Source organism: Grampus griseus (assembly GCF_964374135.1).
Source record: "Grampus griseus genome assembly, chromosome: 4".
In the NCBI taxonomy this organism is placed as follows: domain Eukaryota; kingdom Metazoa; phylum Chordata; class Mammalia; order Artiodactyla; family Delphinidae; genus Grampus; species Grampus griseus.
In genome coordinates, this window is record NC_138997.1 from 77,950,475 (window position 1) to 77,968,460 (window position 17,986).

Below are 17,986 nucleotides of genomic sequence, written 5' to 3' on the forward strand. Positions count from 1 at the left end.
AATTATATTACAGTATTTGGTTAAACAAGTATTTGGACCCAGATTTTTAAATGGGCAAAAGACTTGAACAAACATCTCACGAAAGAAGATATACAGATGGCCAGTGAGCACGTGAGAACACATCATCAGTCATCAGGGAAATGCAAATTAAAGTCTCAATGAGATACTACTGCATACCCACACAAAAGGTAAAATTAAAAACATTGGCAGCACCGAATGTGAAGGAAAACGCAGAGCAAGTAGATCACCTGTTTTTGCTAGTAGACGTGTAAGATGGTACAATCCCTTTGGAAATCCTTTTAGAGTTTTCCAACACAGGTAAACATGTACCCAGCCCAGCGGTTTTACTCATACTTAACCAGGAGAAGTGAAAGCATATGTCCACAGAGAGATGTGTCATGGAATGTTCATAGCAGCTGTATTCAGAGTAGCCAAAAACTAGAAACAAATCAAATATCCATTACTAGGCGAATGGATGAACAAATTGTAATATACAATGGAATAGCTAAACGATAGAAAAGAGTAAAATATCGATTCATCAAGAGCCTTAATAAGTCTCAGAAACATCATACTGGGGAAAAAAAAAATCAGACACAGAGGAATGCATACTCTTTTTTTTTTTTTTTTTTTAACTTTTGGCTGCGTTGGGTCTTCGTTGCTGCGTGCAGGCTTTCTCTAGTTGTGGCGAGCAGGGGCTACTCTTTGTTGTGGTGCACGGGCTTCCCATTGCGGTGACTTCTCTTGTGGAGCACGGGCTCTAGGCGCCTGGGCTTCAGTAGTTGTGGCTCGCGGGCTCTAGAGCGCAGGCTCAGTAGTTGTGGTGCACGGACTTAGTTGCTCCATGGCCTGTGGGATCTTCCTGAACCAGGGCTCAAACCCGTGTCCCCTGCGTTGGCAGGCGGATTCTTAACCACTGCACCACCAGGGAAGTCCCTATTTTCTTTTCTTTAATATTGTCTGTCCAGATACAAAATTATCTCCTGAAAATAAATATTTTTTCTTTATTTTCTAAACATGAATCTCTTGTCTTTTTTCCAATTGCTTGACTTTCTACCTACTACTAATTGTTCCATACCTTCTTAGTGCACTTTTATTGGTACAATTACACCAGATAATCTGCCAGTGGGTAGTTGTTTCCCTGAGACATCCCTCCAGAAGTCCTCCATTCTCCTTGGTCTGGGCCAGTTTTGCCTGCTTCTCTGGCACTTGGAATTCCTTTTGATTGTCTCCTGTTTTGGACTTTCTATTTCCCGTAAGTCAAAACTTCTTTCTTAGTAAACTCGCTGGTGTTGATAGAACACATTTTCTGTCAATTTCATCCTATTGAAAAGGTGTTATTAGAGAAGCGGAAGTCACAGTAGTGACAGCCTTCAGTAAACTTAGCTCCTGACTCAGGGCTCCAAGCTGCCCTGGTGGACAGTTCAGTCTTACTCGTGGTTGTCAGGAGGAATCGTTCTCCTGTCTCCCTGGGGACTTTCTTCACCTCTCTTCTGTGTTAGATTTTCTGTTTCCTGGATCCCATATTTTCTTTGTTCTTGGCTTACTCTTGTTATTGTGGAACACATTCTTTATTGGCTTCTTGAGAAAAGGTGCATGGAAAGTTATTTGGTTTTTTGTTTTGTTTTGTTTAGTTCTTTCAAGTCTAAACATTTTTTATCCTATATTTCTACTTAATTGGTAGTCTGGCTGAATGTAGAACTCCAGGGTGGAAATCAGTTTCCTGAAGAATTTTTACTGTTCCTCTGTCTCCTGGCTTCCAGTACACCTAATTGAGAAGTCATAAGCCACTGTGGCTCCAGTATTTGTGACTTGCCCACCCCTCTCTCTCTGGAAGGTTGTGGGATGTTCCTTGTCCCAAAAGTTCTGAAATTTCATGACAGTGTCCTTAGTGAGAATATTTTAACCCATTGTACTGGGCACTGAGTGGACACTTTTCCATTTGGAAATCAATATCCTTCCATTATGGAAAATTTTCTTGAATGAGTCTATTCATTTTCCTTCCCTCTTTTTCCTCTGCTCTCTCTTTTTAGAATTCTTGAACGCATCTTTTAACTTTTCTGTCCTGCTCTTCATGTCTTTGCCTTTTTGTTCTACTTTTTGGAAGTTTTCCTCCGTGTTATCTTCTCAGACTTCTGTTGATTTTCTTTTCATTTCTGCTATCATGTTTTGAGTTTCTAGAAGCTTTTATTGTTTTTTCAGTATTTCTTTTTTTTTTAATAGTACCCTGTTCTTGTTTCACAGGTGTTGTACTTATGTTTCTTCTCTGGGAGGAATAATGATAGTTTTTTGACGTTTTCTTTTTTCAACAATTACAAGCATTTAACAGTTTAAATAAGCATATGGTTTTTACTGGAATATAAAGTGGTCTTAAGCTGTCATTATAGTTGTTTTGATTATTGCAATGGGAAAGTGATACTTCACCAAAAATTAAATATCAACTTTCCATGTTCTTTTCCAGAGTTTCCCATTCTCCACTAAGGAGAAAAGAACAGCATTTAATTACTGCAACACTTGCATATGGGATGTATACTAGACTATGCCAGTTCTTTGACAAGAGCTTCAAAATGCAGAATCATAAGGCCAGTCTCCTCCTATGCCACCAAAGAGCAGTATACAGGACCTAAATAATAATCACAAAAACATAACAATTGTACAAGCCATCTTTTTGTTTCAAACATTTTCTTCATTTGCTTCATGAATGCCATTAAAAAGCATATACTGGAGAGTACAGCAATATTGGCAAAGGTATAAAACACTGCAAAAAGTTTTATGCCACCAGGAAGCCACAGTAATCCAGTTCCAGTGAGACAACAGAAAATGCCCATAGAAAGCATATGACAAACCACTTCATTCTGGTGTTGAAATGGAGGGAAGAGGCATCCAGGACCTGTCCACCAGCCCCTCACGTCCATCAAGAAACCCAGAGCCTGACACTCCACAGGCCGACATGGATGTTTTCTTTTTGAATTCTCTTTCCTCCAAATTGCTCTTATCTGTTTGTTTTGGGTATCTGTGATCCATGTTAATAGCTGTCCTTGAATATCTATTAATCTTTGGTTTTCTCATGGTTAAGAGTGAAGAACGTGAAAGCTGGTGTGGCCGTTCTGAGCATGAGGGTATTTGTCAACATTGGGCTTCACTGTGGGGTGGTCCTGGTGGGATTCCTTTGGGAAGTCGTGGTTGTCTGTACCTTTAGGGCTTCTCTTGGTCTTGTGAATTCCCCAGAGCTTCATGTTCTGATTTCCACCTGGAAAGGTCTGACTGCCAGAAGGTGGGGGCCAAGTGGGTTGGGGTCATTGGGGCCTAGCCTCTAGTACAAATGTGATAACAGTGCTGTATCTTCAAGTGTGCCAGTCGACTTCTAGATGAAAGAGCCGCTGTTTTACCCTCTATAGAGCAAAGCCTCGGTCTTCTGCCAGTATGCAGGAAGAGCCAGTGCCCAGAGCTGCTTTTCTAGTAGCTCTTTCCCAGTCCTCCCATTTTAGGCCCCTCTCTTTCCTCCCAGTTCTAGAGCTGCCTGCTATTCCACTTCCTTCAGCCTCTTAGGGATTATGTGGTACAAATCGGGTTGGTTCTCAGCTTTTCCCATGGCTACTGCAGGCTTTGAAACTTCTTGTATCTGCTAAGGATGCGTTTCTCACTGATCTCTTTTCTGGTTTCCATGTTTTTTGTGCAATTTTCTCTTCTCTTATTTTCCTGCCATTGCAAGTTTCTTTCTGAAGTGTTTTTTTTTTTTTTTTCTGTAGTTTTGATGGGGCTTTGGGAAGGATGAAAATTAAATGTGTATGTTCAATCTTCCATCTTAACTTGAAAAGTTAGTAAGTTCAATTAAAGATGATGTATTTCAGAAGGGACAATTTGTTTGTGTTGACATTTTTTACATTAAAATTTCATGCCTAGGGTTTATTTCCAAGAAGCCAAAGATGCCAGCTCTATGTAATCAAGTTTTCCTTTTCTTCATAGCTGGGGCAGGAAGAAAGATACGAATTGCTCAATGTCTTGGAGTTCACCAGGTAAAACATCTGCTCTGTGGTTTGTATGTATGACATAAATTTCCTTCCATTTTTATTTAACTAAATTTATTTATACCAAATATTAAATTAAAATCTTCAGTGCAATTTTTAATTGTCATATCTGTAAGTAAATCATAAACAGCACTCTTCAGAGTCTTGTAAGGCATTACTCCTAGAGGCAATATAAAAATATTTTTGAACATAACTGTCTGCATTACAACTGTAGGGGGTATAGGACCAAGACAGTGATCTGGAAATATCGTTATACTTAGAGGTGCCAAGATTTATTTAGTATGAAAATGAATCAGAGTCAGGAACCCACCATTCTAATTAAGTGTTCATTATAACATCTAATTGTCTTGGGATACCCATCTCTCTGTTAGGTATAAAACCAGGTCCCATGTAGTAGGCAAGGGCAGAAAGCAAAAGGATTATTTTACTTACTTTATTTCCTAAGGTCAAATAAGAGAGGCCTTCCATTATGGGCAGTGATATCTCTATGAGTTTTGGGCTCTTTATTCCCACGTGACTATGTAGTTTCCCAACTAACCTACATTCTTGGGGCAAAATGACCTCAGCTACAGACAAGAGGGTCTTTATAAAGATTGTGTCACCATTCAGGGGACACTTAAAAATATCTTCAGGACGTAATGCTGCTGTTCAAGGAAATAAGTGTCTACTTTTTTTCTTGAACTTTTTCCTACATAAGGCAAGTCTGTACACTAAGAGGCATTTTCTTTTCTGTGCCAACATTTGTTGCTGTCTTGGTTAGGAGTGACCACATGCCAGTGGTTAATATCAAAAGTAATGGGATCTAATTTATTATTTAAACATTGTGGTTTTTTTTTCACTTGTATGTACTGAAAGGCTCAAAGGAAAATGCATAAGAAGAAGTTGGATGATTAACTGTCATAGAATATTCTCAAAGTGTATCCCCCATCTTTTTTTTTCCACATCAAAGTGGCTGTTTTTCCTAAGCCTACTTGTATTATGTCTGTAATATATTATAAATAGTGTATCAATTAGCATTTGGATATGTTTGTTTACGAACACACACTTAGAAACACTATGTAAGTGGTAAGTGTGTGAAGAAAAATAAAGCAAAGTTAGCAGCTCTTTCAGGATGCTGTGATGGGGGAGGCTTAAGGGTATTAAAATAATCTCTGAAAGACATGAGTGGTTTACACTAGGATGATGGTAGAGAAAATAAAGTGAAGTTGATAGAATGCAGATACCCTTTGCAGGGATGTCAGGGGGCCATTGGTATGAATTGGATGCGGCAGGAGAAAAGAGGAGGAGGGGCTAGGGTTCCTGGCATGAGTGACTGGGTAGATGGAGGTACTGTTTACACAAATGGTGGATACAGGATAGATGCTGAGGCTGAGATGTTTGAATCGTTAAGTTTTAGATGCCAGTGAGATATATATACGTAGAGATGTCAGGTAGGCAACTGGTTATAGAGGCCTGACACATAGAAGCCTATGGCTGAAATATAAATTTGGTAGTCATTGGCCTGTAAATGGTATTTAAAAGCCATGAACATGAGTTGGATCTCCTGGATATAAAATAATAATAGAGTAAGAGAAACAAAAAAGGCTGAAGATTGAACTACGAGTAACTCTAAGGGTTGATTAGCAAAGAGGAATTAGCAAAAGAGACTGCTCTGTGATTAGAGAAAGAGAGTGTAAGAGCATAAAGCCAAGGGAAGAGGATAATTTCCAGGAGGGAGTGGTCATCTGTGTCAGAGACTGCTGCAAGGTTAGGTAAGACAAAGCTGAAAGTAGTTGTTGGACTTAGAGATTCAACAGCTGGTGGAAAGAAACAAGATGGGAGTGACTGGGGAATGAGTGGGAACTGTGGATGGCAACTGTTTTGAGAAGTTGAGCTGTGAAGGGGAGTAGAGCGTTGAAAAGGGATGCGTGTGGCTCAGCGGGGAGGGTTGTTTGGGATGAGTTTCTCAGGAGAGAGACTAGAACTGTTTCAGTACTGATGAGAAGGATCCATTCCAGGAGGAGAAGATGCAAGTTCAGGGGAGAGCAGCACAGCTTTAGGAGTGAGATGACCAGGAACGCAGGGTGAGAGAAGATTCACAGCGCATGTGAAAGGAAGGTCTCTGATACGAAAGGAAGTGTTCCTTCCATGGTAACAAGAAACGAGACAGAGGATGGTCCACAGTGGATAAATGTGCAGGTTTTAATGGCAGAAAGAATAGGGATTTCTTGTTGGAGGCTTCCATCAAGGTGACTGCAAAAATTCTGAGAGTCAGGAACGACAAGGGCACATTGGAGACTTGAGGAATGGAGAGGTACTTATAGTCCTGTGGGGAGACAGAGAGCAAGCAAGCTTATTAGAGAAATGTAGATGACGAGGCAGCATGGAGCACCCAGTGACGTTGGGACCATGTGTTTACTAATCTCTGGCTGGGTGACTTTTCTCCAGCAATGTCCACTTACCCTGATGGACCACAGAAAGGGTTCCTATTCACCCAAGATTTGGGAGTTTTGCCAGGAGAAGAAAAGAGCAAGAAAGTTGATGAGTTTGGGACCATGCCATCAAAGCTGCATTAAGAGAGACATGAATCATGAAGGGCTGAGATAGAATACCTGGATGTGATTACAAAAAGGGGCCCAATTAAATGTAGTCCTAAAGCACAGGAATGAAGATCAGAGATATTAATACAGTGGGGATTAGAGATGGAGAAAGAGAGAACTAAATACTCCTAGACATTTCTGAAGGAAACTCCAGCTGTATGCTATGACATCAAATCTAACTGCTATATTGCACTCATCTCAGTTTTTTAGCCACAGAACGTTATAAGGTAACACAAATAGACACAGACACTTGAGAAGTCTTTTTTACCCCTGGTTTCTGGAGAGAATATGCTTATACACAATTAGTTCCAAGTGAGGCTTATCCTGTGCAATGCCATACCTGTTTACTCTGTTCACTGTTACTTGCAATCTCTTTGCTAATGCATTAAAAGATGTTGTATGTTTGACTAACAATTTTTATCTGTCTGTACTGCCAACATAATGTTAAATTGTTTGTGCTCATTAACTAGAATTTGCAAGATAAATTAGGTTTTTTACATGATGCCAGTGGTTTGCTAGTAATCATTGAAAAATGATAGTCATGAAGGCTTAAGTGGGTTTTTAAAGTTCTAGTGTTTGCCTTTATGTGTGATTGGATGTGTACTTAAAATTGACTTTCTGTTTGAATAAAAAAAAAAAATCCCACAAGGACTCAGAGGCAAAAAATACACAAATCAATTTTCATTGCAAAGTAAAGGAGCTGTTACAGTGGAGGATTCCTGGACTGAATGTCAATATTATGACATAGTATGAGAGTGTTTCGTGTTTGGTAATTGCAATCATTGTTGCTTTTGTTGTGGTCATCCACTTATAATGCTTGGTGTCAGTTTATTTCTCTCTTGTAAAAATAAAATACAGTGTGTGTGTGAAAAAAAAAGTTCATATAGACAAAAAAAGATCATTTCTTTGAAGTACGGTAAATCAGCCATGTTTGAATATCAAAAAAATTGATTATCATTTCTCTTTTTAATAATTCATAGAAAAAGATACTGGCTTAAATATTTTTTAAATCTGAAAACATTGAACTAGAACTCTCCTTTATCCTGGTGGATACTAACTCTTGCAGGTTTCTAGGGAGCTATTTTGTAAATTATTCCTCTAGGGAAGCAGATGGTACCCTGGTGCCTTAAAAAACATAATGTAACTTTCAAAGGACTCAGCTATACACCCAGGGGATGGTTTGTGTATGTGGAAGGATCGGCCTCATAATTTGGTCAAATTTATTTTTTCACTGGGAGTATTAAAATATGTGAGACGTGACAAACAAATAGGTGTATCTTCTCGCTACGCTGACACATTGTGGAAAACCTCTTTCTTTCAGTGCTAGAAAAAGAATGTCAGTGATTGTTCGCACTCCATCCGGGAAGTTACGACTTTACTGCAAAGGAGCCGTAAGTTTTTATTTTTGTCTTTTACAGTTTTGATTTACGATGGTTTATAATGGATACGTTAAGCATTCTGCTACGGAAATGTAACACAGATGTTTAGCCTGAAGCTGCTGACGTCCACTTTGGGTAGTGTTTTATAGTAATAGTGTTCAGCCTCTTCTGGTGAAATATGGAATTCCTTCTGGGTAAATTTGGTGCTTTGAAAAAGTTTGGCCTGGGTTATTTATATAATTCAATGTTTGGTACATAATATTTGAGGTTTGTTGTTTAGAAATATGTTAGAAGCCAGTTAAATACGGAAAATATTTTAAAATTGAATTAGAGATGTAGTGACCTATACCAGTTTGAATTTAATTTTTTAAAGGCCGTAGAAATGGGGGAAAAAATAGATCACAATTACTGCTATAATTTCTTCATGTGGAGATTACTATTTGTATTGTATTTGCATTGGTTTAATTATAACAGAATTTCTAACTATTGGTTGGCTATGGTATATTGGTAGGTTATATTGATAAAATAGTCATTCTAACTGAATTTTTCTAGTTGAAATATGTCTACACTCATGGAAATATAAGAAATCTACTGCCCAGGGCCTTTTCTTTCTAATTCTTAAAATTAGTTAATATTTCCCTTTTGAATTATCCTTTCCAGGTACCTAGTATAGTTGGAGTAGTCAGGTAACTTACCAACTTGGAACTTTCCAATTTCAACTATAATCACCAATCTTGCTTTATTACATAGAACTTGGAAACTGAACTTACCAAGAAACCCAAGCTTATTATTTGAATTCCTGTTGAGAATGTTTTTCAGTGCCTTGGTTTTAAAGCATTGAAATGTAATTTTTGAATGCTTGGTTTTAAAGAATTTTGGTAGAATTATTTCATGGTGTCTCGTGAATGTAGTTTTAGAATTCCTTTGGTTGTTGATTCAAACATCTAACATTTGTTTGCTGCGTACATTTTATCTACTAGACTTTCAGCTGGATTTGGGGGTTAGGAAGATAAGACTCAAAACTTGTCAGGAGCTTAAGACTACTCAGGGAAATATATATAAAGAGAAGATTAGGATACAATATTAAAATATATTGTAAAGATCTTCCACCTCCCAGTGGTAATACATTAAGTGATAAAGTAATAAAGAGAGCCCTTAAGACCTCCCACTTTAAACAGTTTGTATGTGTCCAGTTTAACTACACCCAGTCCACATCCTCTTTTCTTAGTTTTGAGTAATCCAGCTAGAAACTTTGTTTGGGGCATTAAAGCACTGAATAAAAAATAAAAACATTGGACTTCTTTTTTGAATAATCATGAAGATAGTTTGCATACATTAACTTGCTTATTGCCGCTCCCAAATTAGCTATGATATGTGGTTGAATACTAAAAAAGCATAAACATGTAAAACAGCAAGGTGTATTTGAGAACTATGTGCAGTTTGGCAGGGAATAGCAGAATGTGAGGTTAGAAAGGTGAGCATGGGTTAAGTCATGGGTTTTTCATGCTCGAGAACTTGTTCTTTCTTTCTGGATCATTCTGATGCCATTTAGAAGGTGATTTAAAGCAGAAAAGAGATGTATAGAGAGTTAGCAGTTGAAGCTGTTGACTACAGTCCAAGAAAGAGTTGATAAGGATCAAAACCTTATAACAGACAATTGCAGAGAGGATTAAGAGGACAGAGATTTAGGACTTAGTAATTGATTACATGTGGGTGATGAGGGAAAAGATGATCTAGGATTATCAGATTTCTGTTTAGCTAACTAAATAGACTAAGTGATACCACTTACTAAGATAAAGAGTTGGGAGCTACATCTGGGCCATAAGAGCAAAGATACCTGCATTTCACAGGGGAAGATATATGGGGTGCTGATATAGGAGTTAAAAGTGTAGCTGGAAACTAAAAGCAGGGGATTGATGAGATCTCATATGGAGAAAATAATGCATGAAAAGAGAGGAGGGCTAAATGTGAAAAGTAGAGGATTCAGGAAGGACATTGAAATTTGGAGGAAAGCCTGAGGAGCCCGTTGATTCCTTGGCAGAGTGAATAATCAACAGGGACAAGTGCAACAGAATACCTTAGTAATGAAAGCCAATTAAGAAGTCTTCAGGGGCTTCGCTGGTGGCGCAGTGGTTGAGAATCTGCCTGCCAATGCAGGGGACACGGGTTCGAGCCCTGGTCTGGGAAGATCCCACATGCCGCGGAGCAACTAGGCCCGCAAGCCACAACTACTGAGCCTGCGCGTCTGGAGCTTGTGCTCCACAATAGGAGAGGCCGCGACAGCGAGAGGCCCGCGCACCACGATGAAGAGTGGCCCCCGCTCACCGCAACTAGAGAAAGCCCTTGCACAGAAATGAAGACCCAACACAGCCAAAAATAAATATAAATAAATAAAAATTTAAAAAAAGAAGTCTTCAAGAAAATTTTCCAGTCAACATGGTATTATCTGTTCATAGTTTGATGCACCTCCTTTATTCCAAAATCATAGCAGTGATGGATATAGTATAAAGAGAAAACAGAGGTAGACCAAAATAGGTATAGAAAATCAAGGTGGTACACTGAACTGAAGTCTTGAGCTGAGATGGGTAGGAGTCCCAGGCCCTGGGTTGGTAATCAGGGAGCAATGTCTAGAGTTTGGTTTCTGTGGGACAATGGGCACAAATAGTACTTTCTGTAAAATGCAGATAGGAGCCAGCCTCCCCTCTTTAAAACCTAAGATAGTGGTAAACTTCCTAACCAGGAGAAGAGCTGAGGAAAGCTCATTCAAGCCCCTACTGGAGAGTACAGAAAACCACTAGATTGAAATGCATGTGAAGAAGGAAAGAGCAAGAACAAAACTTGGAGACACATGAGGAAATCTCATGTCGAAGAGAGAACAAACATGTAAACAACTGGAGCATAAACTCACCCCAGATGAAATCATTTGTGTAAACTGTTCTGACAGAGGATGTTTAGAGCTCAACATGATAAAGAAATTACAGTTATTTTTAATCAAAAAGAAATTTGGGGGAGAGGGGAGAATAGGTTACATGTAAGATAAATTAGAAATCATAAATAAATTTAAGAAAAAAACATCAACAAATGAAATAAGCTCTAGATAGAGTTGGAGGGGTGAGGATGGAGTTAGTGAATTGGAAGATAGTATTTGAAGAGTTCATTTAAAATATCACACAAAGAAATGGGGTGTGTGTGTGTGTGTGTGTGTGTGTGTGTGTGTGTGTGTGTGTGTGTATGACTTATTTTTCTTGCTTTTTTCCAGATTTTCAGTAATTGGGTTGTCTTGCTTTGTTAATTTTTAAGTGAAAAAGAAGGAAAAGTACACAATACACAAGTTGTGTCTGCAGTAGTAGCCAATTTAGGGAAAGTTACATTTACACAAATAAAAATTTAATTTATTCAAGAAAATAATCCTACTCCAATATTTATATTCAAGAGAGAAATTAGAAACTTGAGTAATACACTTAATGCTTTAGGGACCTTAAAGTGAGTGCAAATTTTCAAATTAAGTGCCCCCTAAATAAAATTCTGTGTCATATGCAAAAAAGACCACATCTAAAATTAGTTATTTCTAGCCATTCACCACCACGGCAGAGGCAAAGTGCAGATAATTCTGAATGGCACACATAAACACAGTAAATGTTTGTCTGTATTTAAATATAGATGTGTATAATGTCTTTAGCAAATATTCCAGCCCCAGCTTCATGCAGCAGATCAATCTCAACTTGGTGTTTAGCTGGACAACAAGGGCAGATTCCTTGATGATTAGTAACTGGCTAATTTATAGCAAGATTATCTGCATGACATCAGTATAAATTACAGTGCTTAGCTAAGTAATTATATAAGACCTTTTTTTTTCCTACTTGATATTTTATTATTATTGATTCTTAAATTTCATTGTGTAGCTCTTCTTTATTTGGCTTTACTGTATAATGTGGTATTCCATATAAGTGAAATTTGGGGACAACTGAGAATTACATCAGTGCTTTATTCATTTCACACATATTTTTTGAATTCTTGCCATGTGCAAGGCACTGTAGGTGAGGGACAGAGCAGCACTGGAACTTCAGACTAAAAGATGAACAGGAAAACAATGCTTTGTGTGAAAATTTACCGAAGACAATTTCTTAGCCATGAAGCCTAGGCTCTTCACATAAGTGACTGTAATCTGACAGTGCATGCCACTCCAGCAGCATCACCCCACCATGATTTTCCACTTTTACCTTGCCAAGGGCTAAGACACCAGATACGTAAATCCATTTAGGGTGATCATCAGTTTCTTCCACTAGAATGCTTAACTACATTGCAGAATTTAATCTCCCTAGCTTTATTACGTATCACTTTTGTTTTCATGACCTTAATTTTTTTAAAGATTTTCTTAATTTTAAAATGGCCTATTTTAATTTCATGGAAAATTTCATTAGCCTCTCAAAAAACTAGTTTGTAAGTTATACCTTTCGTTCTCAGAAAGGAGCCATGAGGGGAAATTATCATTTCCTTTTGCTTTGCCCCTCTTCCCATTCCACCACTGAAAAATGAAGAGAAATTCATAATCGGAGCCTGGAATATTCCATCTGTTCTGAGGTCACTAAGTTCTGTTTCTCTCAAGGGTTCTAAATCATACTCCATTAGTCTGCTTCCAAATCTCAGCCCTGAGACTGGAGACCCCAAAATGAGTAATGCCACTGAGAAAGTAATTGCAGGTAAATGATTTATTTTTTCCTGGTCTAATAAAACCATGAAGGCCAAATACTAAAATTCCTAAAACATTAAACCCAAGCTGAAGAACAACTAAAGGAACAATAGGCAATTTATAAAGGGACAAGAATTAGAGAAGCGTACTGATGCTTAAAGTTAAAGCTGAAAGGGACTTTAAAGATAATCCGGTAATTTAATTTTACAGACTAAATAAATTGAGCCTTAAAGCTAAAGTAACACAATGAGAAATATTCATCTGTAAGGCAATGCTAGGCTTGTCCAAGATCCTCCCTGCTCTACCCACCAGCCCACTCCGTGAATTTAGACCTGTGTTTCTCAGAGTTTGTTCTTTTGTGAGCACCAATCCCATGAAGATGCCCTAACCTCTAAGAGGTTCAGTAGTAAGTTTGGGGCATATACCATACCGCCCCCTTGGAACCACCATGCGCATTAGCGTTTTAAAGGCTCTAAGAAGTATTGCAGCAGGGCAAGCTCTTTCGCTTTGTTTACTCCAGCATTTTCCAAACTCTTTGAGTCCTGGACCATTCTTCCTTATAGCACCTGTGAACACTGCATTGTTCTGCAAAATCTTCAGGGGTTGGGGGAGATACTGCAGCACATCACAGGTAGGCAAAGTATTGATAGAATATGAGGTTTTGAACATTGCAGTAATTATGGATTTATTCAGAAAGGAGAAAGATGAAAATATAGGACCAGAACCTTATTTCTTAGTGTCATAAGGGAAACAGTGTTATTAGGGAAAAATATTTTGTACTTCAACACTAATGCTAAAAGTGATTTTTTTAATACTCATTTGCTGCTAATAATGTTGCCAACATCAACTTTATTAAACTCAGAATTCTTAGTTTAAGTGTGTATACCTTCTGTTCGTTTTCCAGGACACTGTAATTTATGACCGACTAGCAGAGACTTCAAAATACAAAGAAATTACCCTAAAACATTTAGAGCAGTTTGCTACAGAAGGTGAGTGTAATATGGCAATAAAGCATGATTAAAATAAAATGAAATCATGTACTACCAATATATTACAGTATCATTCTTATTATTTTACTTAGAGATTCCTAAAGTAAGATGAAAATAAATGTTGATAATTTAGATTATACTCTATGCTGTTCCCACCCATTTATTTTATTTTGCTCTCCTGTATTTATTAAAATTCTGAGAGACTTTGCCCCCACGTTTTAGGGGATGTAGGGCCTATAAATCTGTTTGCTTTTTAGAATAAATACTGTTTACAGGTGTTTTTTTTTCCAGCATTTCAGACTTTATTCAAACACACAAATGGTAACAAAGGGCACCCACAAGTGACAGGCATGGTCCCTAAGGCCTGGCTCAAAGGCCATGCTGGAGGGTGTGAGGGACTTCTCAGCCCTACTCCCTCAGCAGCTCTGTCCCTTCCTACTCTACACCTCACAGGCACCTCTGAGATCAGTTAAAAGTGCGCAGAGGGCTTCCCTGGTGGCACAGTGGTTGAGAGTCCGCCTGCCGATGCGGGGACACGGGTTCGTGCCCCGGTCTGGGAAGATCCCACATGCTGCGGAGCGGCTGAGCCCGTGAGCCATGGCCGCTGAGCCTGCGCGTCCGGAACCTGTGCTCCGCAACGAGAGAGGCCACAACAGTGAGAGGCCCGCGTACCGCAAAAAAAAAAAAAAGTGCACAGAAACTAAGTTACTGTAGAGGAAGTTGGGCCCTGCCTCGCTGGCAAGAAAGAGGAGCAGGTTCTGAGGAAAAGATGGAAGCAGGCTACTGGGTCACCACTCAGGAGATGCCAGGCTGCTCCCTGGTCTGGCCTGCGTCACCCACAGCCTTGGACCTGGGCAGAGAAGGAAGCAAGGAGACACTCCCAACATGGCAGCCCTGGGCAGCTAGAGAGTGTGGGTCACTGGTCATGTGATACCCCAAAGCCAATGACCAGACCTCTCTCTGTTTACAGTTTAAATGCTTTATAGCTCAAGCAATGCAGAAGGAAAGAAACAAGAGTCGAAGAACTGGGTATTCTAATCTAAGAAAGAGGAGAAGAAATAAATAAATCTCTGTAACTCTTAAAATAGTTATTCAACTTAATGTCAACTCAGAACTTTTTATTAAGCTCCTACCACCTGCCAGGCTCTGTGTGAGACCTGAGAATCCATGGCAAACATGCTTAGTTCTGTCTCTGTTCTACTGAAATGTAGTCTAGGGAGATGATCTAGATGAGATGAAAGGAAGTGAGAGTTGGTACACATTAGGGTCAGTTCCTACAGGAATTTATAGAATCTTATCTCTAAACTTAACAAAAGTGGCCAGCGCCGTATCTGAATCTCCCATCCAAGTTTTCACTTTTGTCTGCATCTGCTGGAACTGTTGCCAGTGGCACTGAGCCTGACCTCTGATCCAATCCTTTTCCTCTTAATCCAAGCTACAGAAAGATAGGAATGTTTTTAAAAGCACTAAGCTTTGAAAAGCAGGAACATGACGAACCTTCTCCCATTTCTCCTCCAAAAATGGAAGAGCATGAAGACCCACACGTCTGTAGTTCAGATTCCATGAGGCACAACTTCAGAGGGGCTTGGCAGGTACAACCTACCCAGCACACAGCACAGGTTCCTTTTTTGAGGAGGGTTAGGGGAGCATCTTTCTCCTCTCTGGTTGTGGTGTTAAAGATAGTCCAGCTCCTAGACACATTCCAGTTGGCTTGGCCTCCACCTCCACCCCTTTCTCTCTGGCCCTAGGTGAGCAGCACTTGTGCACCATGGCTACCCCAGAGTAAGTTTCCAGCCAGGCTTCCGGAAGAGAAAAACATGTCCTAATATGGCCCAAAGATTTAAGTTCTACTCGAAATGATCTGGTATTGGACAACCCTACTCCTTTCTTGGAAGATGGTGTCCTCTGGCCACTTTGTGTCCTATCTTCTTTGCTGCTTTTTTTTTTTTTTTGGCTGTGTTGGGCCTTCACTGCTATGCGTGGCCCTCTCTAGTTGTGGTGAGTGGGGGCCACCCTTCACTGCGGTGAGCAGGCTTCTCATTGTGGTGGGTTCTCTTGTTGCCAAGCACGGGCTCTAGGCATGCGGGCTTCAGTAGTTGTGGCACACGGGCTCTAGAGCACAAGCTCAATAGTTGTGGCACATGGGCCCAGCTGCTCCATGGCATGTGGGATCCTCCCAGACCAGGGCTCGAACCCGTGTCCCCTGCATTGGCAGGTGGATTTTTTTTTTTTAACATCTTTTATTGGAGTATAACTGCTTTACAATGGTGTGTTAGTTTCTGTTTTATAACAAAGTGAATCAGCTATACATATACATATATCCCCATATCTCCTCCCTCTTGCATCTCCCTCCCACCCTCCCTATCCCACCCCTCTAGGTGGTCACAAAGCACCGAGCTGATCTCCCTGTGCTATGCAGCTGCTTCCCACTAGCTATCTATTTTACATTTGGTAGTGTATATATGTCCATGCCACTCTGTCACTTCGTCCAAGCTTACCCTTCCCCCTCCCTGTGTCCTCAAGTCCATTTTCTTTGTCTGCGTCTTTATTCCTGTCCTGCCCCTAGGTTCTTCAGAACAATTTTTTTTTTTAGATTCCATATATATGTGCTAGCATACGGTATTTGTTTTTCTCTTTCTGACTGACTTCACTCTGTATGACAGAGTCTAGGTCCATCCACCTCACTACAAATAACTCAATTTCATTTCTTTTTATGGGTGAGTAATATTCCATTGTATATATATGCCCCATCTTCTTTATCCATTCATCTGTCGATGGACACTTAGGTTGCTTCCATGTCCTGGCTATTGTAAATAGAGCTGCAATGAACATTGTGGTACATGACTCTTTTTGATGGCAGGCAGATTCTTAACCACTGTGCCACCAGCGAAGCCCCTCTTCTTTGCTTCTTTTTCTGACATGGTCCCAGCCATATTTTATTTGACTTGAGATCACTAGCACCTAATTATCTGAGAGCTAAATGACCTTGAGCGAGGACATTGTCTTCTTGGGAACCTAGTTAACTGCATTTATCATGGCTGGTAAATGCTTCTGCCTCTTCCTTGTTCCAGCTCATCAACTTTTTTCTGGCTGAGGGTAGCCTCCAAGTGAGTTATAAAATTGACAGGCATTGAACACTAGAAACAGGTCACTTCAAACATCAGCTGGGGGGCTTCCCTGGTGGCGCAGTGGTTGAGAGTCCGCCTGCCGATGCAGGCGACACAGGTTCGTGCCCCGGTCCGGGAAGATCCCACATGCCGCGGAGTGGCTGGGCCCGTGAGCCATGGCCGCTGAGCCTGCGCATCTGGAGCCTGTGCTCCGCAATGGGAGAGAGTCACTGTCCCTCAGTTTTTTAGACTCTTTATACTACAGATTCACAGTGGTAAAAGAGCAGTAGTAAATACAACCATATATCCCAGTTAGAGGAAGGTGGCTCTCCCAGTAGACCCCATTGGGGTCCCTCTCTTCCTTACTTCATAAGCGTCTGTGAAGCCACTGTGTTCAGCACTGGAGTTACAGGTATGAAGAACTCCGGGACCCTGCCCTTCAGGAGCTTCAAGCTAATGTAGGAGATCACAAGGAAAATAATATGAAACATTGTCATTCATACCACAGGAGTGTTCGAGATTTCTGCCTTTGGGGTCTGGGTGAGAGGAGGATGCTTCAAAGAGATGGTTTTAAGAACTGAGTCTTAAAGTAGATGCAAGGCAGGCAGCAGAGGGGGATTGAGAAAGGGTGGAATGGAGAAAAAAATGACCAGTTTGTGCAAAGACCCTACCATGGGAAGTGAATGGCAGAGAATGAGGTGGAAGGCAATTGATATGTGGTGACTGAGCCAGACTCTGAGGTTTGGACTTCATCCTGGGGAACGATTAAAAGACTTCAAGCAAAGGAATAACCTGATGAGATTCATTCAGATTTTAGAAAAGTTACTCGAGGCATGGAGGGTGGATTGAAAGAGCTGGGGAATTGGACACTAAGGTTCCACTGAACTTGAATCAGATTTCAACATATTGTTTGAACTGAGTCAGTGTTTTCGAAATGAGACTTCGTTAAATAAAAATGGAAGTGTCAATCCAAATTTAAACCACTTCTTTCACACCAAAATGAAACTTCATGCTGTTTGCAGACACCCCTTACCCACACTCCAACCCCCCAGGAAAATTAACCTACTATTTGTCACTATAAATTTACCTTTTCTGGACTTTTAATGAAATTCTACAGCATGTGATCTTCTGTGTCTGGCTTCTTCCACTTAACATAATGGTTTTGGAGGTCATCTATGCTGCAGTGTGCATCACTACTCCATTCCTTTTCATTGTTC

General features: G+C 40.0%; 1 protein-coding gene across 2 annotated transcripts in view; it reads left to right on the top strand.

Annotated features, from left to right (window-relative positions):
* The window catches only part of ATP8A1 (ATPase phospholipid transporting 8A1), a 237,897-nt gene that overhangs the window by 102,720 nt on the left and 117,191 nt on the right, over positions 1-17,986 (top strand). For both annotated transcript variants that reach the window (XM_082653094.1, XM_082653095.1), the window contains 3 exons: positions 3,964-4,013; positions 7,926-7,995; positions 13,578-13,662. In XM_082653094.1, coding sequence (XP_082509220.1) covers positions 3,964-4,013; positions 7,926-7,995; positions 13,578-13,662 — 205 coding nt within the window. The remainder of the gene's footprint in view (positions 1-3,963; positions 4,014-7,925; positions 7,996-13,577; positions 13,663-17,986) is intronic.